The 27525-nt window shown below is 43.8% G+C and overlaps 1 protein-coding gene across 5 annotated transcripts in view; it reads left to right on the forward strand.

Moving 5' to 3' along the window:
* SNX25 (sorting nexin 25) overlaps positions 1-27525 on the forward strand; it is a 148318-nt gene that overhangs the window by 40625 nt on the left and 80168 nt on the right. For all 5 annotated transcript variants that reach the window (XM_074396708.1, XM_074396706.1, XM_074396707.1 and 2 more), the window contains exons 3-5: positions 14059-14275; positions 19888-20060; positions 23054-23240. In XM_074396708.1, coding sequence (XP_074252809.1) covers positions 14059-14275; positions 19888-20060; positions 23054-23240 — 577 coding nt within the window. The remainder of the gene's footprint in view (positions 1-14058; positions 14276-19887; positions 20061-23053; positions 23241-27525) is intronic.

Genomic DNA, 27525 nt, shown 5'->3' on the forward strand with positions numbered 1-27525 from the left:
GAGTCTTCAATGGCTGCCTGAAGTTGTGAGGAGAGTCGGGCGAGGGCTTGGTGAGAGTGGAGCAGAGCCCCACCTCCCAGTCCTGCGGCCAGTGCCGAACCTGCGAGGGACAGACCTACCGCCACCGGGAGGAATGCTGCCCTTCGGGTGCGATGAGATGGAGCCTGCGGGACTTGTAATAAGAGGAACTCAGCCGGGGAGTAGACAGTGAGTCGAGGTACTAGGGTGACTGGAAGGCATAAGAGGGTTGGAGGCTGGCTGGAAGACAGGGTTTTTGTTAGGGTGCCATTACACCAGAAGAAGATGCCCCTTGGAGCAGTTAGGCTGGTTGAAACCCGCTTGGTGTGGTTACAATAGGAATAATTGTGGCCTAGGGAGTAGCAGGCCGGGAGCTGAGACTCAGGTAAGGCATAGAGTTGTACGTTAGGAATGGGAGTAAAGGGGTTAGATGATTCCGGAGCATTACGTGGAAAGGGAACCAGTACCGCAACGAGAGGAGTCTGCCCAAGAGTGGCACACAGAAGGCAGGAGGTTAAATTAGTAAGACCACACTGGTTAGCAAGTGCTAACCCCTCCCTGAGGAGGGCAATCCAGGAAAAGGGAGTATTGTGGGATTGGAGTTGAGTGGTTAGCGCTTGTTCCTGCTTTCGTATAGAGGCGCTTACAGAGGTGAGCACATAAGCGCGCCATATGTAAAGGTGTGAGGAGGGGTACGATTGCCCTGGGAAGTCATAGAGTGCTGCCTTTTGGGGACTGGTCCATCTTGGGTTCCAAGGGTCGGGAATGGTCAGAGTGAATTGGTTGTCTCCCGTAGGGGCGCCCTGGGAATTGAGTGCGTCAGTTTTGGTTAGAAGTGAGGGACTGTTTCTGCCTTTTTTCAGAATTTTTTCCAGGGCACAGGAGTTCATCCAGACACAGCCCAGACAAGAATGCCAGGAAGAGGTTTTACAGGTTTCAGGCTGTTTGTAATGGTAGCAGAGAACAGGGAAGGGGACCCTGGAATTGTAAAACCTAGAAAAGTTGAGCTGTATGGGGCGTGAGCACCCCGTTGTGGGGCAGTCAGTGGTGGCTAGAAGATGATTGTGAGAGTAAGGGGGAGGGTCACAGATATGCTGTGTTTTGGTATAGTTTTCAGTAAGGAAGAATCTCCAGACATACTGAGAGGAGCTAAGTTTTGGTAAGCTTGAGAGATAGAGGGCCAGTATGAGTACACTCCCAGCGGGGAGAGAGGGAGCCATCAGGGCACCTTTTCACTCGGGACAGGTGGACCCACGACGGGATTTGTGTGACCTTAATGGCTGAAGGGGTGGCGAGGATAACTGTGTAAGGACCCTCCCACCGAGGAACTAGAGGCTTTGGGGTAAGGGTCTTTATGAGGACCGAGTCTCCAGGGGAGATTCCCTTGGAACTGGTAGGAGGACTAGAGGGGTGGGGTATGGAGGAGTTGGCGTGCTCCCTGAGGAGGTTCCTGAGGAGGGTGAAGTAAGGGAGATAATTTTCCAGGGGTGTTGTGTCTGGAGGTGGAGGGGTGGATAGCAGAAAGGGGCGCCCGTAAAGGAGTTCGAACGGGCTGAGCTGTCACGGACCCTGTGGACGCGCCCGTAACCTGGCGAGGGCTAAGGGAAGCAGGGTGATCCACGACTGTCGGAGTTCTAGGGAGAGTTTGGTGAGCTGCTCCTTGATGAGCCCGTTGGCTCACTCCACCTTACCAGAAGATTGAGGATGGTAGGCAGCGTGGAGTCTCCACTGGATTCCTAGGGAGGTAGAGACTGCATTAGTGACTTTGGAGATAAAGGCAGGGCCGTTGTCGGACTGGATGGTAGCCGGGAGTCCAAAACGAGGGATGATGTCCTGGATCAGATGGTGGGCCACTTGGTCAGCCGACTCAGAGGTGGTAGGGAAAGCCTCTATCCATCCTGAAAAAGTGTCAACCAGGGTTAACAAATACTTAAAGCGTTTGTGTTTAGGCATATGGGTGAAGTCTATTTGCCAGTCCTGACCCGGTAGGAACCCGCGAAGCTGGTGGAGTTGCTGGCGGAGGTGACACGCCCCTTGAGAATTGGTCTTTGCACACGTGGAGCAGCTTGCGTGGACTTGGTGGATGGTTTGAGCAAGTCCGCTGGGGTGTAACAGGGGTGTAAGGAAGTGGAGTAAGGCTTTTGGTCCAATATGGAGTGAGTTATGGATGTCCTGTATGATAGTGGTTTTCTGGGACTGGGGGAGGATAAGTAGGTTATGTTTAAAGGCCCATCCATCTCTGAAGGCAACACCAGGGGTTTGTTGTAGGGTTTGGAGTTCGGTGTCAGAATACTGGGGATTGTAACAATGAGATAGAAAATATATTTTGGCTGGGGGTGGACAGTTTTGCGCAGTGTTCCTTGCTGTCCTATCGGCAAATGCATTACCGAGTGCCTCAGGAGACCCCGAGGACTGGTGTCCCCGGCAATGAATGATGGCTACTTGTTTAGGCAGTTGGATGGCCTCGATGAGGCTAGCGATAAGCTTGCCATTGATTACCGGGGTACCCTTGGTGGTGAGGAAGCCTCTTTCCTTCCAGATCATACAGTGAGAATGTGCAATAAGGAAGGCATACTTGGAGTCTGTGTAGATGTTGACAATTTTGTCTTTTGCCCATTTAAGAGCTTGAGTGAGTGCGACAAGCTTTGCCTGTTGGGAGGTGGTACCTAGAGGTAAGGGGTGAGTTTCAATGACTTCAGAGTGGGTGACGACGGCATACCCAGCTGCACGAGGTTTGGAGGGACGTGAGAAAGAGCTGCCGCCTACGAAGAGGGTTACGGCTGCCTCTATGGGGGTAGACTGTAGATCTGATCGTGGGGACTGGGCCTCAGATAGAACCTCGGGGCAGCTATGCTCCGGCGGGGAGCGGCGGGATTAGGAAGGAGGGTGGCTGGGTTTAGGGCAGGACAGTGGGAAAGAGTAATGTTGGGATTTTCTATAAAAAGTAGATGCATGAGCTGGATTTTAGAAGGTCCCAGGTGTGGCAAGGACTGATGGGAAAGGAGTTCCCGGAGCTTATGGGGGGAGAAGACCTGAAGTGGCTGCTGCAAATTTATCTTGAGAGCTTCTGGAGTGAGAATAGCGGCTGCCGCCAGTGCCCGGAGACAAGGTTGCCACCCTTTTTCGGTGGGTCCCAGTTGCTTAGAGAGATAGGCTAAGGGAAGAAGGGTGGGACCAACAGGCTGTGCTAAGACTCCTAGGGCCACATGAGCTCTTTCATCGGTGTACAGGTGGAAGGGAAGGCTAGGGTTTGGTAAGGCCAGGCCTGTGGAGGTGCATAGAGTTTGGAGTAAGGTGTGGAAGGCTCGTGTGACCGCGCCTGGAGAGGACAACGGTCCCTCAGGAGAGTCTGCTGCGGCTTGGTATAACGGTTTTGCCAGGAGGGCAAAGTTTGGGACCCAGTGGCGGAAGAACCCAACCATTCCCAGGAAGGAGAGTATTTCTGCTCCCGTCTGGGGTGGTTGGAGGGACCTGAGGGCCTGCAAACGGTCAGCCATGATAGATTTTTTTTCCAGGAGTTATTTGCAGGCCCAGGTAGGTTACAGAGGGGGTGGCTATTTGGGCCTTTTTGGGGGAAACGCGGTACCCCCTCGCGCCCAGAAAGTTGAGCAAGAGGGTGGTGGCCCGTACGCATTCAGGGCGGCTGGGAGAGCAGACTAACAGGTCATCAACATATTGAAGGACAACAGAAGGAGCGAGGTTGCAGTCAAGGAGGTCAGCGGCCAGAGCTTGCCCAAATAAGTGTGGGCTGTCCCTGAAGCCCTGGGGGAGGACTGTCCAAGTGAGTTGTTGAGAAAGGTCCGTGTGCGGGTCCTCCCAGGTGAAGGCGAAAATAAAGTATGAATCAGGGTGAAGGGGAATGGTGAAGAAGGCATCCTTGAGATCCAGAACTGAAAAGAAAGCAGCATTGGGGGGAATTTTTGAGAGTAAGGTGTAGGGGTTGGGGACAACTGGGTGTATGGGGATGACGGCATCGTTGACCAGGCGGAGATCCTGGACCAGTCGATACTCTCCAGACAGTTTGCGAACAGGGAGGATGGGAGTATTACATGGGGAGTTGATGGGGATGAGGAGGCCACGACCTTTGAGTCTGTTAACGATGGGAGAAAGTCCAAGGCGATGCTTCCTGGAGATGGGGAACTGGGGACGACAGAGGAATCTGGGAGAATGTTCCTTAAGGGAAATTTTGACAGGCTGGTGGTGTTTGGCAATTGTGGGTGTTTCAGTGTTCCAGACCTGGGGGTTGACGTCCGGGAGGAGGGAAAGAGAGTTAGCGGGAGTTGACGTAGGGTCGGAGCTGTGGAGTAGCGCTAGGAAGCTGCAGTTGGTGGTAGGAGAGAAGGTGATGTTGGCGTGGAGTTTGGCAAGAATATCGCGGCCTAACAGGGGTACGGGACAGGAAGGGATGACTAGGAAGGAATGACTAAACAAAGTGGGACCATATGAGCAAGTTAACGGAGGGGTTTGCCGTGGGACATGGGGGGTGCCATCAATCCCCATAACAGAAACCTGGGAAGGACGAGTTTCGCCATGGTAAAAAGGGAGTGCGGAGAAGGTAGCCCCCGTGTCGAGTAAGAAGGAGACACTTTTACCCGCTACCTGAAGCGACACCCTGGGCTCGGCAAGGGTAACCGGGGTTGAGGAGCCAGGGCCTCCCTAGTCATCTAAGAGCTCCAGCAACTCGGGACAGAAACCTCCGGAAGAATCCGACTTCCGTGCGCTTTGGCCGGAGGCCGGATTATCCGGGATTGCCCCGCGCGATCCAATCCCTCTGCCAAGGGCGGCTGAGGCCTTGGACGTACTGGGGCATTCCGACTTCCAGTGTCCCGTGAGTTGACAAAGGGGGCAAGGCTTGGTGGGCGGACGGGGTTGTGGGCAGTTGGAGGCCCAGTGACCCTCATTTCCGCGTTTGAAGCAGGCTCCTCGGCACGCTCCCCGGGGGGGGGCGCTGACGGCCACCCATTTTTCCGCCTCCTGCCGGCCGCAGAGCTGCTACCAAGGCTTGGGTTTGTAGGGTGACCTTCTGTTTCATTCGGGCTTGGCGGGCTGCCTCTGCCGCATCTTCCCAGGCGTTAAAAACTTTAAAGGCCATTTTTACCAAGTCCTGTATGGGGGTTTCCGGCCCATCCTCAACCTTTTTAAATTTTTTTCGGATATCAGGGGCAGACTGTGAGATGAAATGGGAGGCGAGAACAGTTGCCCCGTTTTGGGACGCAGGGTCTAGCCTGGTGAAACGGACCAGGGCATCTTGCAAGCGGCCGAGAAAGAGAGCGGGATTTTCATCTGGTTTCTGAGTTATTTCTCTGAGTTTGTCATAGTTTACCACCTTATTGGAGACAGTATTCATGCCCCGTAGGAGATATTGGAGCATGCGATTACGAGCTGGGATGTGGGATCCTGGTCCCTCCTGATAAATCCACTGGGGGTCTGTGCTAGGGAGAACTTCAGTTCCAACGGGGACCTGGTTGGGGTTTATAGCATGGTCTCTGTCAGCTATATGTCTAGCCGCCGCTAGGATGCGCTCATGCTCTTCGGCGGAAAGAGTGGAGGTGCAGATGACACGGATATCATGCCATGTGAGACTATAAGCCTGAGTGAGGTACTGAAATTCCTTAATATAGGTGGAGGGATCGGCCGAGAAAGATCCAAGCCGGCGTTCAATTTGAGCCAGGTCTTGGAGGGAGAAAGGAACATGAACTCTGACGAGACCTTCTGCCCCGGCCACCTCATGAAGTGGCGCCAGGACAGTTGGTGGGTGGGAACGAGTACGGGCCGCAACTGGAGAACTTAAAGGGGGCGGCGCCGCAACGGTCGGAGGGGAGGGGGACGAGGAAGGAGGAGGAGGAGGAGCTGTGGGAGTGGGGGCAGGGTCTGCAACTGGCGGAGGAAGGGGGTTGGGGTGAGTAGGAGGGGGATGGGATAGGTGGTCAGGCAGCTCCTCCTGTGGTTCATAAGGAAGGGGAGAGCTGACCTTGGGAGGGGTGCGAGCTAAGAGAACTTGGTGAGTGGAACAGGAGGAGCAGAGGTCGGGGTGGGAACGCAGATCCCAAAAAGCCTGGACGTAAGGCACCTCACGATCCTTGCCAGTACGGCGACAAAAATTGTTTAGATCTCGGAGCACATTGGAATCGAAAGTGCCCGTTGGAGGCCAATGAGACTGGTTATCAAGTTTATATTGGGGCCAAGCAACCTGGGATAAGAAAATGAGATTTTTCTTGCGCAAGGTTTGTTTATATCCCAGTCTAGAAAAATTGAGGAGTAAGCACCCGAGGGGGGTGTTATTAGGAATTTTAGACTCCGTGTTCCCCATGGCGCGTGTGGCAGGACCTTCCCTTTAGCGAGATTGGGCTAGAGTGGTGTGGGAAGAGGCGTCCCGTCTGTCCCACAGCCCCTCTAGAGGGCGGTAGGAAGAGTCAGAGAAGGCGTCCCCCCGTCTGACCATTCCTATTGTGGAAGTGGAAGTGGGGGAAGGACCAGAGGAGGCGTCCCTCGTCTGATCACTTCCAAGGCTCCTGGAGCCTGGTTGGAGGATCTGACTCTCGGGCCGGCCGGCGCTTGGCGAGGGATCCGTGGAGTGGGAGACGCAAAAGGAAAAGGGGCCACCACACGCACCGCGGGGAAGATAGGCAAGTAAATGGACTTACCTCATCCGGAGCATGGAGGCCAATTCGGAGGAAGTGGGTCGCCAGAGGGAGGGGGCCGCTGGTGGACCAGCCGCCCACACCTCCCGGGTTTCGGCACCAAATGTGCGACCCGCGGAGACCCTTCCCAAAGCAAATGAGAGCGAGGAGTTGTTAAGCCGAGTCCAGGTTTATTGGGGTTTGCGGGCAACTCCAGCGGGAGAGGGAAGAGCTGCCTCCAGCAGCTGCCGGAGAGGGTTTTTATAGGGAGGGGGCCCGCATAGGTGGGGTGTCGTGGAGTGATTGGTGGAGGTTGGACATGGGCAGAGTGGGAATATCGTGGCGTGCAAGGGTTGGCTTAGCTTTGGCGGGCTAAAGTGAGGAGATGATTGGTGGAGGCTAAACAAAGAAGAGGGAAGAGCCTTGTGGCTAGGTTTTGGCGGGCTACCGTTGGGGCGTGTATGGGTTTTTTGCGGGCTGACGCGGGAAGGCGATTGGCTAGTCCTGTTGCTGGGCAGTCCAACCTCCAGAGGCGGCCTGCTGGATGTGGGATCCTGGATATGGGGGATGGGCTATTTCTACCCAACAATAAGTAATTGTTATGCGAAGGGTTGTAACTTGAAAACAATCTTGACAGCAGAAGATAATGCAAGGTCGTTGTCCAAGTACAACAAATGTTTTATGGAGAACATGGAGAACAAAACTTTCATGTAGAACTTTTAAAGCTTTGGAAAAGGTCCTAGATAAGGCAAGCCTTATGTGGTAGCCTTTCTTCCAAGGCTTCCCATATGGCTGTTCCAGATGTCTGGCTGTCTGATAATTAGATGGCAACACAGAGGAAGCAAAGCTCGCATGACTTCTCCTACCCTTTAGAAAGCTCAACTCATGTAGTTCATGCTCTTCTCCGAGTGATATGCAATATGTATATTATTTTTGTTGTTGGGTAGATAAGTAGCTCTATTAATCACAGACTTTCCATTGCCTTTTAAAACTTTACAAACCATAAAAGGCCATCCATATGAACAATGGAATTGTTGTTGTTTATCATTGTCATTAGACCAGTTTCTGGTTGCATGAGGACTGTCTCTTTGTTCTAAGCGACCAGACCCAGGCCATGGACATTTATGTCCCATGGGGCTCTACCTCATGGGCAGGACGTGTATCTTTGAATTGTATCTCTGAATTCCTCAGGGCAAAAGGTAAGGGTAGAGAAAATGGCTCCCGTGGAGCTCTCTTTCTTATACTGTTTACTTAGCTTGAGGCATTCCTTGTTCTGAAAATTTGTGGGTAGAGATTACCTAACATCCTGTTGTCTAGACTTACATGGGAGCTTTTTTTTTTTTTTTTTTTTTTTTGAGACGGAGTTTCGCTCTTGTTACCCAGGCTGGAGTGCAATGGCGCAATCTCAGCTCACCGCAACCTCTGCCTCCTGAGTAGCTGGGATTACAGGCATGTGCCACCATGCCCAGCTAATTTTTTATATTTTTAGTAGGGACGGGGTTTCACCATGTTGACCAGGATGATCTCGATCTCTCAACCTCGTGATTCACTCGCCTCGGCCTCCCAAAGTGCTGGAAATATCACCGTGCCCGGCCTACATGGGAGCCTTTTAACTAGTGTCCTTATCTCTAGTTTCTCGCTACTTTGTTACCCTAAATCCTGTTTTCTGGTTAACCTAACTAAAACTAAAGTTCCAATCATGTTATTTCATTCTCTGTGGTTTCCAGTGTCCCCCTTTTTACCTACTCATTTCTTTGAGAGCAGTTCTAAAAATAGATATTCTTGAATGATAATAGCATGTGAATTTGTGTTGGGTGTTATGCCTTTAGAAGAAAGATTCTTTGCCTGGCATTGAGGATAAGTGTGCTTTCATTTCTCATCGTGATTGATTATATTGTTTCTATTTCTTTCTTTTTTTGCTTTAGTTGGTGCCCTGATCTTGAATGTTTATTTCTTTAAAAAGCCATAAAATAATTTTATGGTTACAAATTTCTGTCTCCTTAAATTTACCCATGGGGTATGTTTTAAAGTATTTTGTTCATCTGTATACTTGTGTAAATTAGTTTATGTAGTTACATAGTGTATATTTAGAATCATGGTTTTGTTTTCTTCTTTTATTTATTTATTTATTTTTTTGAGATGGAGTTTTACTCTGTTGTCCAGGCTGGAGTGCAGTGGTGCAATCTCAGCTCACTGCAACCTCTGACTCCTGGGTTCAAGTGATTCTTCTTCCTAAACCTCCACAGTAGCTGGGATTACAGGTGCCTACTACTACACATAGCTAATTTTTCTATTTTTAGTAGAAACAAGGTTTCATCACGTTGGCCAGGCTGGTCTGGTTCAACCTACCTCGGCCTCTGAAAGTGCTGCCATTTCAGATGTGAGCCACTGCACCCAGCCTGTATTTTGTATATTTAAATTATATATTTTTTTATGATACTTAGCTTGAAGAGAGGTGTTGTTGAACTATTAATAGATGATATGGCAGGGCACAGTGGCTCATGCCTGTAATCCCAGCACTTTGGAAGGCAGAGACAGGCAGATCATAAGGTCAGGAACTGGAGACCAGCCTGGCCAATACGGTGAAACCCATTGCTACTAAAAATACAAAAATTAGCCAGGCGTGGTGGTGCATGCCTGTAGTCTCAGCTATTTGGGAGGCTCAGGCAGGAGAATCACTTGAACCTGGGAGACAGAGGTTGTAGTGAGCCGAGATCGCACCAGTGCACTCCAGCCTGGGCAACAAGAGCAAGAATCATCTCCCAACAAACTAAAAACAACAAGAGTCCGGGCATGGTGGCTCACACCTGTAATCCAAGCACTTTGGAGGCCAAGGCGGCCGGATCACCTGAGGTCGGGAGTTCAAGACCAGCCTGACCAACATGGTGAAACCCTGTCTTTAAAACAAAACGAAACAAAAAATAAAAAAATTTAAAAATACATACCCTGTGGCTAACACATATCTCTATTATTGAGTACAACCTTTTGCCACTATTTATTTTATCAATTCCTGACCAAAATACATTATCAGAGGAATATTTTAGAGCTGTGTTAATTAGCATATCCGATGTGATTAACAAATGTGATAGGATATTATACAGGTTATATGCCGTTCACATTAAGCCTTTGTGATGCTGAACAGTATCTTATTCTGAAGATACTGAGTCTGTTATAATTGTTCTTAATTTCCTGTTATAATTTGAAATTAAATGTTAATCAAAAGGAAAAACGCTTCTATTTTCCAAATGTTTGGGGCTGCAGATTGGTTCGTTACTGGTTAATTCTGTGGCATAGAAACTTTTAGTTTAATTAAGGCACCAAATAGAAAGAATTGCAAATGAAGAAAACTGCATCATTTTGTTGGCAAGCTAGCTCTCATCATGGCCTTGTTATTGGCATGATGTTCAGAAGGATATAAAGGGCTGGTAGACAAAGGCCTTTGGAAGCTATTTATTCCAACCAGCATCTCAGGAAGTAATTTTTTTTTTTTTTTTTTTTTTTTTTGAGACAGAGTTTCACTCTTGTTGCCCAGGCTAGAGTACAATGACATGATCTTGGCTCACTGTAACTTCTGCCTCTCCCCATGATTTTAGGCAGTTCTTTTGCCTCAGCCTCCCAAGTAGCTGGGATTACGGGCATGCATACTTGAACTCCCAACCTCAGATAATCCTCCCGCCTCAGCCTCTCAGCCAGAGTGCTGGGATTATAGGCATAAACCACCATAGCCAGCCTTTTTTTAAGGTGGAGTCTTTGTCGCCAGGCTGGAGTACAGTGGCACAGTGTTGGCTCACTGCAACCTCTGCCTCCCAGGTTCAAGCAATTCTCCTGCCTACAGCTGCTTGCCACAATTCCTGCTAAGTTTTGTATTTTTAGTAGAGACTGGGTTTCACCATGTTGGCCAGGCTGGTCTGGAATTCCTGACCTCAAGTGATCCACCCACCTCGGCCTCCCAAAGTGCTGGGATTGAAGTGTGAACCGCTGCACCCACCCTCACCTATTGGTTCCATTTGTGTCTTCTACAGCAGTTTTACAAAGTACAGCCTTTTACATATATTTTTTTCATGTAAATAATGTGTGTTAAACAAACTGGATACCCAGTGGATGAGGATACTGTTTTAGGTTTTACCTGTCTTTTACTCATGCAGCTTATGTTCCATTTATGTGGAGTGTGTTGAGTAGAAAGAGTATCTGGCAGATAGGAGACTCGGCTTTGCCACATTTTTGAGCAAGTTACTTCACGTCTTTGAGCCTCAGTTTCCTAAAGGAATGAAACTCACTGTGTAGGAGCCATGGTCTATTTGTTTGTTGCCAACAAATGATATTATGGGATCAACCCATTCTTGTTTTACAGTTACATCTGGGTCAGAAACCATTTCCGCTGTTTTTCCTTAATGGAATAGTCCAGTTAGGGATGAGATGTGGCTACTTTTTGCAAAGTCTAGAAAGCAAAAGAGCCATTTATTCAAATTAATTTCTGAAAGTTAGCAGAAAATGAGAGGTTCAGATGCCTTGTTTTCTGGTTTTGCTTTTGTTCTACCTTCTCTTTTGTGTCCAGTGCTTAGTGACGTGGATATTGATTTTACCGTGTGTACTAGAAGCCCTCTATAAATTGTATTTACTAAGTGGTAAAAGATTGAGGTAATATATTGTTTTTCTGTCTTTGGCAATTAATTGTTCTCAGCTGGAAGGCATAGTTATCCCTACAACTGAGGCCACTGGAATCACTCTGAAACTTTAAACCTTTGTATCATTGTTTGTGAACAAAGTTCTTAATGCTCTTGCATGCTTTTGAGTTATGAGATTATTTTTTTAAGATGGGGTTTCCTCATCTTGGTCAAGGTGGTCTTGAACCCCCGACCTCAGGTGATCCGCCCGCCTCAGCCTCCCAGAGTGCTGGGATTACAGAGGTGAGCCACTGCACCCGGCTGAGTTATGAGATTTAAGATGCTGTTTTATAAATTGTAAAGCTGAATTGCAAAAATACTGGAAATATGAAAAAACATTGAACGTATTTCCATAGCTGATATTTCTAGAGGAGGGGAAAGCCCTCATAGAATATTAACATAAAAATTGCACTTCCTTTGACCTGCAGACACTTGAAAATGTGATTTGATTTGCCATTCAGTTTTCGAGAAAAGTGACTTTCCCTCTTCCCATCCTTTAATCCGTCCCCACAGAAAACTCACCTAAATTTCTTTTTCTTTCTTTTTTTTTCTTTTTTTTTTTGAGTCAGGGTTTTGTTCTCTCACCCAGGCCGGAGTAGTATAATGGCACTATCTTGACTCGCTAACCTCCACCTGCCAGGCTCAAATAATCCTCCCGCCTCAGTCTCCCAAGTAGCTGGCACTATAGGCGTGCCCACCACATCCGAATAATTTTTGTATTTTTTGTAGAGACAGAGTTTTGCCATGTTTCCCAGGCTGGTCTCAAATTCCTCTCATTTGGCCTCCCAAAGTTCTGGGATTACAGGCATGAGCCACTGTGCCCTGCCAATTGAGTATTCTCAAGCTTCTAAATTGGTGTGTAGTGGCCAAGATGAATAAAATGAGCACCAAATTCTAGGCTAAAACATCATTTGACAATTACAGGTTAGTAGCTTTTAGGAAGTTATGAAGTAGATCTGGTTCATGTAGGATTCCTGGGGATAAAGGTGCAGACAAGCAAAGAAAAGCAGGAGGATAAATTAATCTGAAATGACATACAGTCACATCTGAAATTAAGCCAAATCAAATAGTGTTTGAAAAGTAGGAAAAAAAAAACAACCCCAAAAAATCCTAAAAACTCAGAGAAACAAGAAGTGATAACAAATAACCCTGCTACCCTTGAGGTGGACACACGATTGTGTAGCTGAATGTTTTTCTCGCTTTGGGCCCTGTGGGGAGTCACCACTAAGCCCACTAATATTTTATTTTTCCAGAGACCTAGCTTCTTTCGGACATCACACTGGCTTCACCTTCTTTTTATATAGGCTTTAGCTGTGCTGTCCAACACAGTAACCACTAGACAGTGTGGCTATAGAGCACCCAAATGTGGCTGCTCCAAATTGAGATTGCTGAAATAATTAAATATACACCAGATTACAGAGCTTTGCATGAAAAAAAGCAGAGAATTTTATTTTAAACAACTGAGTTATCAATATTCATTACATGTTGAAATATTTTTAATATATTTTGTTAAATGAATATATTATTAAAGTTAATTTTACCTGTTTCTTTTTTATTGTTACTGTTTATCATATTTTTTATGAGCTTCTTGTGGTATCTTTTTATTAATGTGCTTCTAGAAAACCTAAAACTTACATATGCAGCTCTCATATTCATATTAGATAGCACTAGTCTATGGCTAGGCTTTCCTCATTCCAAGGCACAGAATTAAGAACATAGGCACTAGAAATTTTCCAAAGAAGATGATTGGCCACAGAGGCTGATATCCAAGACTGGTTTATGGGATTCTTTATATGTTAGTTGAAGTCTTGTTTTTCTTTTTCTTTTCTTTCTTTCTTTGTGTATGTGTGTATGTATGTGTGTGAGATGGAGTCTCGCTCTGTCTCCAGGCTGGAGTGCAGTGGCATGATCTTGGCTCACTGCAACCTCGGGCTCCCTGGTTCAAGTGATTCTCCTGCCTCAGCCTTCCAAGTAACTGAGATAACAGGCACACACCACCATGCCCAGCTAATTTTTTGTATTTTTAGTAGAAATAGGGTTTCACCATGTTGGCCAGGATGGTCTTGATCTACTGACCTCATGATCCACCCACCTTGGCCTCCCAAAGTTCTGGGATTACAGGCTTTAGCCACTGTACCTGGCCAGACGGGGTCTTGTTAGGAGACAGAAACCACACTGTAATTGAACAGGGAAAGTTAAATGTAAAGAATTATTAATGTACAACATGGAATTAAATACTAAGGAGTAAAGAGAACACTAAAGAGTATAGGAAGAGCAGATATTGGGAGCAGCCATTCCCACTAGGGCGGAGGCAGGGCACCTTAGAACAGAATAAATTTGGAGGAAATTTCCTTCTTTATCCTAGGGTTGAATTCCAGACCTTAGAGAGGGCACAACCTTGGCCCACTCGATAGTGAAGAAGGTTGAGCAGATACCACAGGCGAGGGGGAGCCACTGTAGGATGCCAGCAGAATTCTCTGGGAACCTGTCCTGTGGATGCCGTTGGAACTCACTGTTGGGGTGAAATAAGGCAGTGTAGGAAAATTTAGGATGTGGTCACCATACCTAAACATTCTAGATAGATGAGAATCCTTCATTTTAAAAGACTTAAGACTTCTCCTGAGTTCTGTTTTCTCCCCTCTTTATATTTTAAACAGTGAATATTAAATAGTAGGTGGCCAGTTTGCAGTAGAAATGCCTTCTTGGTGTTTGCTTCTTTCATTTGTTTTACTCATTACTTTGTTTATTCCTGGTAGTGTTTGACTACAGTTATAGAGATTACATTCTGTCCTGGTATGGAAACCTCAGCAGAGATGAGGGACAACTTTACCATCTGCTCTTGGAAGACTTTTGGGAAATTGCCAGGCAGCTTCACCACAGACTGAGTCACGTGGATGTGGTTAAAGTTGTCTGCAATGATGTTGTCAGGACCCTACTCACTCATTTCTGTGACCTGAAAGCTGCTAATGCCAGGTAACTCTTATAAGCAACTTACCCCCTGCCCTTTTTTTTTTTTTCGCATCAATCTTTTTTTTTTTTTTTTTTGAGTAAGGGGTCAAAGTCAAGATAAAACTCTAGCATGTTCTGCTTATTGCTGGCACTTGCTTAAAATGTAGATGTATTAAGGGGGAATAATTATTGTGTTCTGGTAGAGTCATTTTTTTAACTTTCTACTAGAAAACCACTTGATAAATACAATTAATTCTATAAATAAACAGTAAAATGAATTTTACTGAGCCAGCACTGTGATGATCTTATTTATAGTATTAGGAGTATCTAGAAATAAAAATTTAAATATAGTGTTTTCTAATATGAACAGTGTGAACAAGTATACAGTATTTAGACAAATTTAAATATGGTTCATGTTTCTTTTTGTTGAGCTCTGTTGCATCACAATATCCTAAAAACTGATTTTCAAAGGTACTTAATATTGGAGCTTCTGGGCTTTAATTAGAGAAATTTTGTTATGAAAGTAGCTGATATTTAGGCTTGTTAGCCCTTTGTTATAGAAAATTTGTTAGAGAAATTTTGTTATGAAAGTAGGTAATATTTAGGCTTGTTAGCTCTTTGTGTCGTTTACATACATAAAAGTTGTACATAAAAGGCTGTCTAACTGAAATGAGTAGCCTCTGCCTGTGTGAATGTGGACACTGTTGGAACAGGAATGGGAATAGTTAATGTGGCCTATTCTCACTTTCAGGGAAGAGAGAAAGTATTTAGATGATGTCACCCTTGTGCCCTGTGATGCTGCTCGTGTAGAGGATCTTGCTGCTGAATGCGGCAGTCAGCAGATCTCCATTCTCAGCTGTATTGCCCTTTCCTGTGTCTCTTCTTCCCTCCCTGAGGTTTATGAAGCCAAAATCCACAGAGTCATGACATGACATGCCCACTATTTTCCAGCTTGCTGCCCCAGTGTTTTGCATACTCTTTTTAAAACTATGATGCACTGTAGGAAATTCATTTGATACTATGACCCAGTTTCGTAAAATAGTACATTTGTTACCTCTAATAACTTTGACACTTTTTGTTTTTTAACATTAAAAAATATTTAAGACCAACTGAATTTTATTTTCTTTCTTAAGTCACAAACCATGGTTTGAAAAACATTTCTGTAAAGCAGTGGTTCTCAGACTTCTTGTTCCCAGGATTTCTCTACTTTCTTAAAAGTTCCTGAGAACCTCAAAGAGCTCATTCCTATGGGTTCTATCTAGTGGTGTGTTGGAGCTGGCTTGTACTGGCATGCAGGAGTAAATTGTGCACAGGGCTTCCCAACTTTTAGTTCAGTAATATCAGATTGATAACTTGAAATGGGCCATGGTGAGAGTATTTATACCATGGACTGGGCAAATTATCCAAATCAGAGCATTTTTTTCTCAGGAGAGCCAATTGTTAAACATTTACCAGTTCACCACTCATCATATCTATTGGTATTTACCATATTCGATATTTAAAAACTAAGAATTTTTAAAAGTGCAAGAGTACACAGTACACTTTTCATTAGCTGCAGGAGTGATGATGTCATTTCACATCATGTAGCCTGTGGAAACTACTATGCTTGGAAAAATGAGAACGAAAAAGACTAATGACCTTTTTATATTATTATAGTTTCAACATCCCAGATCCCTTGCAAGGATCTTGGCCTAGAAGTCTCTGGCCTACCCTTTGAAAACTGCTTATAGAGAAAGTAACTTCCAGTAAGTGGAGAGGGGTGTGAATTAATAAGGAAAGTGAGAGAAATAGGACTCTTGGGTTACCTACTAGAGTCTCAAATGCTTCAGCCTCTCCTTTTGAAGTGTTAACCAACCTCTGCAAACACCTGCTAATTTGCTATGGTATACATTATTTAAAGTGTTCCATAGTTCTGCCTGACAAATACTATCAAAGACTTGTTTGAATTCAGTGAAAGCTTGTTTGAAAGTATTTATATGATGATCCAATAGAGTACAGTATTTTCTTTGCCCCCTCCCCTCTGTCTGTCTGTCTGTCTGTCTCTCTCTCTCTCTCTTTCTTTCTCTCTCCATATATATATATATAAAAATAATTTTTTTTTTTTTTTTGGAGACAGTCTCACCCTGTTGCCCAGGCTGGAGTGCATTGGTGTGATCTCAGCTCACTGCAACCTTCACCTCTTGGGTTGAATAATGCTTGTAGTAGCCTTCTGAGTAGCTGGAAGTACAGGTGTGTACCACCACACCCAGCTGAAGTTTGTATTTTTAGTAGAGATGGAGTTTCACCATTTGGCCAGGCCGGTCTCAAACTCCCGACCTCAAGTGATCCACCTGCCTTGGCCTGCCAGGGTGCTGGGATTATAGACTTGAGCCACTGTGCCCAGCCTGAGGACAGTATTTTAAATTAATGCTTATTCCATTTCGAAGACTGATGGGTTTAGATTTGGGAGAAGAGCAAGTGGTTAGAGAAATTCACTGGTTTTATGATTATCTAATTTCAACATGAGAACATATTTTTCATTCAGACATTTACCAGCTTTTGTAATTTCTGCTTTTGTGGATAATATAAAGATATGGATAAAGCATCAGACTAATAGAAACAGAGGACTGATTTAATATTAGAAACTCCTTCTCTTCGGTCTTCTAGTTTTTTTAGGCCAAGGGTAGATTTATTTTACTGGCATCTGGGCTTTGTCTAGAAGCTCTAGTTGATGATAAAAAATAAAGAACAAAATAGAGAAAAAAAATTCTACCACATTTCTCCTGGATTATGGATATTTTAAAAAGTACCAGTAGGTCACTGGCATTTTTCATATAGATGATTGTGTCTTGGAGAAATAGTATTTTCTGTATCATCTTACATAAGCCATGCAATGAGACCGGCAGACAGTGAGTCCAGGATTAATGGCAAATGTCTGTATCTGCCTGCCCCGGGTAAACAGTGCTCTTGTCCTAGAAATCTCCATTAGTGTGCAGATCTTTACTGGCTGCAGAATGGCTTTGGTAACCTGGGTAGCATCCAGTTGAATTGGCCAGTATCAGGCAAACAATAATAAATTGCCTTAATAAAACAACACATCCTTTAGTTGACTCGGGCAATTGTTTGTGGACGCAGCTTTCCGGTCAGCCTGTGTTTATTTCTAGGCCATCATTCTGTTGCTGCTTTAAGCCAATCTACACACACAATTCTTGCCTCTGCTTCCTCTTCCTTTGTCCCATTTGTCTTGCTCCAGCATGTTTTGGGAAAATCTAAAAATGATTGTTTTATATTCCTATTTCAATGGCATCTTTAATTTCATAGTTTTCTTCTTTGATTGTCAAGTACTAGCATGCAGTTTGAGGGAAAAAAGAATGTTTTTGTTCATGTGTTTTTCTTCTTTATCTCTGAAATGTTCTTTTTCATCTTTGTAATTTCTGATTGTGGTATAATGTCAGGAGTTGGGACTTGAGATTGAAACAGAACAGGACTTGAGAGAGTTCTTTCTACCATTTATTACCTCTGTGACATTGACTGTTCACATAACCGTTCAGATCTTAATTTTCTCATCTATAGAATGCAAGTGATGATGTCCACTTTTTGGTTTAGGTGGGAGAGTTAAGTCATTGTACATTTGAAATGTATAAAAGATTAATGTCCTTTTGCTCACTCAAGGAATGAGAACCCAGAGGTAAGTAGTAGGAATTACAGTAGACAACGATTGATCCACACTGAACACAAGGATGCTGCAAAGACTGATGTTACAGCCCACTAGAAGGCCAGGAGATGTCTCCTGCCGCAGAAGCAGCCCTATCCCTCATGAACCTTTCTTGGCTTTGAAATAACACTTGATGTCCACTTACTAGAGGACATAATAGCATTCTGCTCAGAGTTAGTAGAGGGATTCCAGGGGAGATCTGCCTTTCCTTTTCGCATAGCTCAAGCTGCTTTGGCCAGCCCTCTGGCCTTTGGCCCAGTCAGAAGGATTATCCCTAACTTAGCTGTAGGAGGGAGAGGAACTTGTGGCAGTCTGAGCACCAGGCTGCTTTATTTTCTGCCTTCCACTGTTACGGAGAAGGGACTGTGTACTCTTTGAGAGGGATTTTTATGTTATTTAAATAAGTTTCTCTAGTAAAAGTAGATTTTTTCCCCCAACTTACTCCAGTACTTATTAATGAAATATATATTCAAAAAAAGAATTGCCTTTAAAAGTGCTTGACATGATAAAGGAGTAGCATCTTCATCTTACTATATTGAAATATCAACCTAGTGGGCAGCAAAGCTAGAATTTAAAATAATTGAAGATGCCACTTTAAAAAGCCAGCATATCAGTGTATGCATACAGGCTTATTCTAAAAATTTCTTTTCATGTTGTTGGCTTTACACATTAGGATAGAATTCCTACAGGTTGTACACGACAGAGGAAACCTTTCTTTTCTACGTTATACACTCTAAAAACTGGTCTTCAGTCTCCAGTGCAAAAATAAATTGCAGTTAACACCTGAGAGGCATGGGTCATAAAGGCACCAATATATGCACTAGTTGCATTTCCTTTGCAGTACCTAGTATGTTTCTTTCCCTGTTTCATGTTTTTTCTCAGTGTTAGCTACTAACACTGTAAGAATCTCTTATACTTGGCCTCCTTATCTGGAAGATATTAGAAAAAGCAGCACCCTAGGCTTTCTGGAATCGCTATCAAGATACTGTGGAAAGAGAAGTTTAGAAAGTTCTGTTTTCCAGTCCTCTTCATTCAGATCCTCTAAATTAATGGTCCTGGGATGGAATCAGTACTGACAGCAAAGTGCATGACCAAGATTGTCAAGACTGGCTGAAAAATACTTAGGAGCCTCACAGAACGCAGTGTGCCATCAAATTAGATGACATTGAGTTTATAGGCCCTCTGCTCACTAGAAATACCTGTAGACTTATCCTATGATCTCCCAGTCAGAAAGCAGGCTAGCAACCCTGGTTTACGCTTTGTTAGATTTTTTTTTTTTTTGAAAAATGAAGCTACAGATCACATTTAAGAAGACATCTAGAAGACTTAAAAATTGCCTGGTTAAAGAAATACTTGGCTGGGCTTGGTGGCTCACACCTGTAATCCCAGCACTTTGGGAGGTTGAGGCAGGCAGATCACAGGGTTAGGAGTTTGAGACCAGTCTGGCCAACATGGTGAAACCCTGTTTCTACTAAAAATACAAAAATTAGCTAGGTGTGGTAGTGGATGCCTGTAGTCCCAGCTACTTGGGAGGTTGAGGCAGGAGAATCGCTTGAACCCAGGAGGCGGAGGTTGCAATGAGCCAAGACTGTGCCATTGCACTCCAGCCTGGGCGATAGAGAGAGACTCCATCTCAAAAAAAAGGAAATACTCATACCTTTCACATTGTTCCTATGATTTTGGAGTTATCTGGAACCTTTGATGCTACTGAAATTCGTTGTTAAGATTTGGTTTTAAATCCCAAAAGGCCATGCATTTGTATATATATTCTAGCATAAATTTTCCAGACTAGCCTATGGTTGAGGAAATTTGATTATTGAGGAGGTGGCAGATATTATAACCAATGCATTTCCCATTTGAAATTTTTTTACCTAGTAGTACATGATTGAATTGTTTCTAGAAATTTCTTTCCTTCTTTTTCACTCTCTTTGTTTATATTTAGACATGAAGAACAGCCGAGGCCTTTTGTGTTACACGCATGCTTGAGGAACTCAGATGATGAAGTAAGATTTCTACAAACGTGTTCTCGGGTTCTGGTGTTTTGTCTTCTCCCCTCAAAGGATGTCCAGTCTCTCAGCTTACGTATAATGCTTGCAGAAATTCTCACAACAAAAGGTAGACATAAACAGTTGATTTTACTAATTTAATACGTGTGCTAACTGATCTGCTACATGCTAATGTGAAAATACTTTGTATAACACCTGTGCAGAACTCGTTTACTGTTGAACATACGGGATTTGAAGTATTTTCAAAATTTTGTTTATGTGTCTCTCAAAGTATTTGGCCACACATGATAAATTTTTAATAGGACATATTGCCAAATGCACAGTCCATTCTGTTGTATGTTTTGACACAGAAAACCAGTTCTTAATGCTCTCCACGGGGAAGCAATCGTTTAGGATAGCTTTTGAGTTATCTAGATAACCAATACATTAATGAAAGGATGTATGTGTGTGTCTGTATAATATTTATATAATATCCATAGTATGTATGTTTATATATTACATATGTGTGTGTATTCAAAAATTTTTTTTTTTTTTTTGAGACGGAGTTTCGCTCTTGTTACCCAGGCTGGAGTGCAATGGCACGATCTCGGCTCACCGCAACCTCCGCCTCCTGGGTTCAGGCAATTCTCCTGCCTCAGCCTCCTGAGTAGCTGGGATTACAGGCACGCACCACCATGCCCAGCTACTTTTTTGTATTTTTAGTAGAGACGGGGTTTCACCATGTTGACCAGGATGGTCTCGATCTCTTGACCTCGTGATCCACCCGCCTCGGCCTCCCAAAGTGCTGGGATTACAGGCTTGAGCCACCGCGCCCGGCCAATTTTTTTTTTTTTAAATAGTCTCACTATGTTGCCCAGGCCAGTCTTGAACTCCTGGGTTCAGGTGATCCTCCCACGTAGGCCTCCCAGAGTGCTGAGATTACAGGTGTGAGCGACCATGGTTGACTAAGGAATCTAAAGTCAGATTCTGATTAGTATATTTGCTTAAAATATCTTTGCTAGGATTTATTGATAATGCCTATACAGTAATGCATTGCTTAACAACAGGGATGTGTTCCAAGAAATGTGTCATTAGACAATGTCATTGTGCAAATATCAGAGTGTACTTACATACCTAGATGGTATAGCCAACTACACACAGGCAGTATGGTATAGCCTATTGCTCCTAGACTATAAACCTGTACACCATATTACTCTGCTGAATACTGTAGGCATTTGTAACACAGTGGTCTTTGTGTATCTAGATAAGAAAAGGTACAGTAAAAATATGGCATGAAAGATAAATAGTACACCTATATAGGACCCTTATCGTGAATGGAGCTTGCAGGACTGGACATTGCTCTGGGTGAATGAGTGAGTGGTGAGTGACTGTGAAGGCCAGGACATTACTGTGCACCACTGCAGACTTCATGAGCACTGCACACTTAGGCTACACTACATTTATTTACAATTTTATTTTCTTCAACGATAAATTAACCTTAGTTTACTAAAACTTTTTTTACTTTATGAACTTTTAATTTTTTAAACTTTTGTAATAAGTCATTTATCAGGTACTATGTACTGTACGTAATTGTATATGCTGTATTTTATACAGTTGGCAGTGCAGTAGGTTTGTTTACACCAGCTTGACATCATTCAATGGTAGAAAAATTTCAGCTTCCTTATAATCTTATGGGGCCATTGTCGTATATTTGGTCTGTTGTTGACCAAAATGTCGTTATGTGGCATATGACTGTACATAGTTTTGTGAACTTGGAATAAATAAAAAGGGGCTGGGTGCAGTGGCTCAAGCCTGTAATCCCAGCACTTTGGGAGGCCGAGGCAGGTGGATCATGAGGTCAAGAGATTGAGACCATCCTGGCCAACATGGTGAAACCCTGTCTCTACTAAATATACAAAAATTAGCTGGGCGTGGTGGCGCGTGCCTGTAGTCCCAGCTACTCGGGAGGCTGACGCAGGAGAATTGCTTGAACCCGGGAGGCAGAGGCTGCAGTGAGCCGAGATTGTGCCACTGCGCTCCAGCCTAGCACCTGGCGACAGAGTGAGACTCTGTCTCAAAATAAAAAAAAAAAAAAAATAAAAAGGAACTGTACCACAGTATAATATGATTACTAGAAAAAAGTTAACTACATCCAGGGAAATGCTTAGTCAGGATAAGAGAAACTTTCCCTATCTTAGTCTCAAACAGCGTTGCATTTGAGATGCAGTGATTATCTCATTTACCATCAGGATAAGCCAGCTGTGGCCATCGGCTATTATAACCAACCACAGAGAAAAGAGGAAGCTTCTAATCTGAAGTTACAAGGATGGCTTTATAATACTGTCATCGACTTTTTAACTTCCTCTCTGAGGTCTGTTTTAACCAGTTGGGGAGAATGTTGACTTTCATCCTTTGGCAGACTAAGCTTGTCAAAACATATTGAGCCTTATAAAATAAATAAAAGAAAAAAAAATCAGTGCATTTAGTTTTGTTGTGTTTTTTGTTGTTGTTGTTGTTGTTTTTTTGAGTTGGAGTCTCACTCTGTCACCAAGGCTGGACTGCTGCAGTGGCATGATCTCGGCTCACTGCAACCTCCGCCTCCTGGGGTCAAGCAATTCTTCTGTCTCAGCCTCTCAGGTAGCTGGGATTATAGGCATGTGCCACCATGCCTGGCTAATTTTTGTATTTTTAGTAGAGATTAGGGTTTTACCATGTTAGCCAGGCTGGTCTCAAACTCCTGACCTCAAGTGATCTGCCTGTCTTGGCCTCCCAAAATGCTAGGATTACAGGCATCAGCCACCATGCCCAGCCTTCATTTGATGGTTTCATTAGCATCTTGAGTTCCAAATGACTTCTCTTCATTATTCCTTTACATTTTACTTATTTATTAAAATGACCACTTGATTATAACCATAGATGATAACATATTTGGAGGGATAGGCAGCCGTGTGTGTGTGTGTGTGTGTGTGTGTATACATTTTTGAATTGTTTATTGTATTATATAGATATGCCCGTGTTTGGCTACTTGAAAAATGTTTTCCAAATGTGATTTCAATCATGTGATATATAAATAGTTCCCTTAAGAAGAATACCTTTCTCAGTAGCGATTTCTTCTTCCTGTAGTCTTGAAGCCGGTAGTGGAGTTACTGAGTAATCCAGATTACATTAACCAAATGCTGCTTGCCCAGCTGGAGTACAGAGAGCAGATGAATGAGCATCACAAGAGAGCCTACACCTATGCCCCCTCTTACGAGGACTTCATCAAGCTCATTAACAGCAACTCTGATGTGGAGTTCTTGAAGCAACTAAGGTATTTGGTCTTCAATTATAACACAGCCACAGCCACTGATTATCATCCCCTGCCTAGTTAGCATAAAAAAAAAAGTAGTTGTCAGGGAAGCAGAAATAAAAGAAGTCTGTAAATCTTACTATTTAGTGACAGCTAAGTTTATCCAGCGTCTCCTTAACAGTGTAATTAGAGTGAGCTTTTTCAAAGTATTAGATTTTTCAAATGCAGTTGACTCTTGAACAATTTGGGAGTTGGGGGCACCCACACTCCCCTCCCACCACCCCCACCCCAGTCAGAAATCACGTATAACGTTTGACTTGGGCCTGGCATGGTGGTTCGTGCCTGTAATCCTAGCACTTTGGGAGGCCAAGGTGGGCGAATCATTTGAGGTCAGGAGTTCGAGACCAGCCTGGCCAACATGGTAAAACCCTGACTCGACTAAAAATACCACAATGAGCTGGGCATGGTGGTGTACACCTGTAGTCCCTGTAGTCCCAGCTACTTGGGAGGCTGACACACGAGAATCACTTGAACCTGGGAGGTTGAGGTTGCAGTGAGCTGAGATCTTGCCACTGTACTCCAGCCTGGGTGGCAGAGTGAGACTCCATCTCGAAAAAAAAAAAAAAAAATTGACTCTCCAGATACTTAACTACTAAATACCTTACTGTTGACCAAAGCCCTACCGATAACATGAACAGTTGATTAGCACATATCTTGTATGTTATATGTATTGTATACTGTTTTCTTAACAATAAGAAAGGAAAACATGAAAATCAGAAAGAGAAAATGTATTTATTCAGTAAGTAGAAGTAGAACATCATAAAGGTCTTCATCTCTTCACATGGAGTAGGCTGAGGAGGAGGAGAATAAGGAGGGATTTTGTCTTGCTGTCTCGGGTGGCATAGGCAGAATAAAATCCTTTGTAAGTGGACTCATGCAGTTTGAACCTGTGTTTTTCAAGAGTCAGCTGTAATGAGGTTATAAAAGATTGAAAGCTCTTCAGATCTCAGGGGTACCTGCTTAGCGGCTCAGATGACTACCTTAGAAAAGCATTGGAAGGACATCAGGAGATGATGTATTTTTAAATTACAGAGAAGGACATTGTGTTGGTTTTCAATTGTCTTGGACAATACAGAGGCTCAGGTTTGGGAATAAAAGGTTCTAGATTAATTATTTTGAGAAAACACATTTGAAAATACCATAGGAGGGTAGGGCACAGTGGCTTAAGCCTGTGGTCCCAGGACTTTGGGTGACTGAGGTGGGTGGATCACAAGGTCAGGAGTTTAAGACCAGCCTGGCCAATATGGTGAAACTCTGTCTCTATTAAAAATACAAAAATTAGCCGACGTGGTGGTGGGCGCCTGTAGTACGAGCTACTTGGGAGGCTAAGGCAGGAGAATCACTTGAACCTGGGAGGCGGAGGTTGCAGTGAGCCGAGATTGCACTGCTGCACTCCAACCTGGGCGACAGGGTGAGTCTCCCTCTCAAAAAAAGAAAATACCATAGGAATATGTTTTATAGGGAAGTGCAGTGTCTCTTGTTATACCTGAGATATTTTAGAGTGTGTGTGTTTGTGTGTTTTTTAAAATAGTATGTACATATTTAGTGTGATTATATAGTATTATCTAGTTTGTAAATTTTCTAGGCTTCTGTTTCTCTACTTACCCTTCTGTTTTAATATTCCCAAATGATAATACATGAGAAAGAAATAAAACTCTTAAATGTCTATTTTGCTTTTCATTAATAATTTTGATAAATACCTAATGAAAAAGTAAAATATAGGTTGAATTTGGGTGTTAGAATTAGTTGAGGTTTTTAAACTTGTCACATTTGCTTTTGAACAAGGGTTAACGTTAAGATGACTTACGCTGTTTAATTTTCTGATTTGAATAAAATACCATCTAAGGCATACCTTGTAGAAGGCACTGTGTTCTTATACATGGTGTCATATGTTAATCGAGGTGTCACAAATATATAATGATGGGTTCAATTTACAAATATAACATATACCTCAAATACATAATGACAGGTTCAATGTAAATGTCTTTGTTTACCAGTAATTTAATTTTGGGTATAATAGATATCTGATATAATATCTGGAGATTTTATTTATATTTCTCTTACCGTGCATAATTTTGAATAGGCTAAATGATATTCATTATAGATTTGTTTTTGTTTATGTCTGAGTCGAGACATTTCTTTTTGGTAAGTGTGACACTTGAGCTGTAGAGAACCCAAGAGCCGTATCACACCACTGCATTGCAGCCTAGGTGACAGAGAGAGACCCTGTCTCAAAAGAGTAAAACAAAAATCACTAACTATTTTGAATGATCTACTATTCATTCTCTAGCACCATCTGTCATTTTGTATCTTAACACAGTTCCTGTATTATAAGATGAATGAATCTTGATAAGAATTAATGGTTTATCTTCTTCAAAGTGTACCAGCCAAAGATGCAGAACTATTTAAATACTACATACAGCTCATCATCTGGTAGATAAAGAAGTAGCTCAAAAAAGTAGCAGCTCAGCAAGTGTTGCCCTTTAAACTGTAAAACCATGGCTGTGCATAGCCTAGGAGTTCAAGACCATCCTGGGGAACATGGCAAAACCCCACCTCTACAAAAGAAAAAAAATAAATAAACTGTGGTGTACACGCCCCAGGATGATTGAACAGCTTACTTTTATTGTAGTAGGAACATCATGGATTTCCTTAACTTGATTGGCCAAAGATTACACTGAAGTTCTGATTTTACGTTTTCCCTTTCCCTTCTAATATGTGACGAAACAACAACAGTGTGAGCCCTTAAATCTTTCTCAAATATCACTTCCTCTTGATGTCATAAATAGGGCAAGATTAAAGGGATAGCACCTGGGTACCCTGAGAAGCAGACCCTTTGGTCTTGAGCACTGAGGGACTTAAGAGGCCGTAGAAGTGCTAAACTGAAGAATGCTTTTTAAAAAAATGAGATATAATTTACTTACCATAGAATTCACCACCTTTAAATTTATAATTCAGTGGTTTTAGTGTATTCAAACACTGTGACTGTCATACTGTCCAATTTCAGAATGTTTTTATCACCCTAAAAAGAAACCCTGTGCCCACTAGCAGTCACTCCCCATTCCTTCCCTCACCCAGCCCTTGGCAACCACAAGTGTGCTGTCTCTATGGATTCGCCTGTTCTGGACATTTCATATAAATGGAGTCATGCAGTATGTGACTTTGTTTCTGGTTGCTTTCACTCATTATGTTTGCAAGGTTCGTTCACGTTGTAGAATGTATCAGTGCTCCGTTCCTTTTTTTGGCTGAGTAACATTCCATGATATGAATATAGCACATTTTGTTTATCCATTCATCAGTCCATAGGCGAGTTGGATTGTCTGCCATTTAAAGGATGCTTTTTGAGTGACCGTTGAGCATCTTCAGTGGCTTTATCAATGACTGTTGATAAGTGAGACTAAAGTAAAATGCTGCAGTTCCGAACCTCTTCCTAGTATGGCCTCCTGCCATAGTGTACCCACTGCCGCCAAGGAGTGATGGTTCACAGGCACTAGGAAGGTGCATTCCTTTTGTGCACCATTCCCGTTCTGTGTGTTGTATTCTCCTCCATCTTCCACCTTATTACTAGGCTTCGCGTTTCTAGCAGAGTTGCAGAGTCAGTGGGAAGGGCACTTGGAGGTCCCTGGATTAGATAATCAAGCTTGTCAGGTGACTAGTGGATTTGAGGCAAAAGGAATAAATTCTCAGATTTAATTAGGTTGGATCCTTTTTTTTCCCCCCTGAGACAAAGTCCCATTCTTGTTGCCCACGCTGGAGTGCAATGGCCCAGTAATGGCTCACCACAACCTCCGCCTCCCAGGTTCAGCTGATTCTCCTGCCCCAGCCTCCTGAGTAGATGGGATTACAGGCGCGTGCCACCATGCCCAACTAATATTTGTATTTTTAGTAGAGACGGGATTTCGCCTTGTTGGCCAGGCTGGTCTCAAACTCCTGAACGCGGGTGATCTGCCCGTCTCGGCCTCCCAAAGTGCTGGGATTATAGGCGTAAGCCACCGTGCCCGGCCAGGTTGGATCCTTTTATAAGCGATCTCAGCTTACTGCAACCTCTGTCTCTCGAGTTTAAGCAATTCTCCCATTGAACTCCTGGCCTCAAGTGATCCACCTGCTTCAGTCTCCCAAAGCTCTGGAATGATAGGTGTGAGCCACTGTGCTCAGCCTGGAGCTGCTTTCGTAATTCATAGACTGAGCTATCCTGCTGTTTTTGTGGTACAATTATAGCACTCTGTTATCTGACTTTATTGGTGTT

This window comes from Saimiri boliviensis, chromosome 3 (genome assembly GCF_048565385.1).
Source record: "Saimiri boliviensis isolate mSaiBol1 chromosome 3, mSaiBol1.pri, whole genome shotgun sequence".
In the NCBI taxonomy this organism is placed as follows: domain Eukaryota; kingdom Metazoa; phylum Chordata; class Mammalia; order Primates; family Cebidae; genus Saimiri; species Saimiri boliviensis.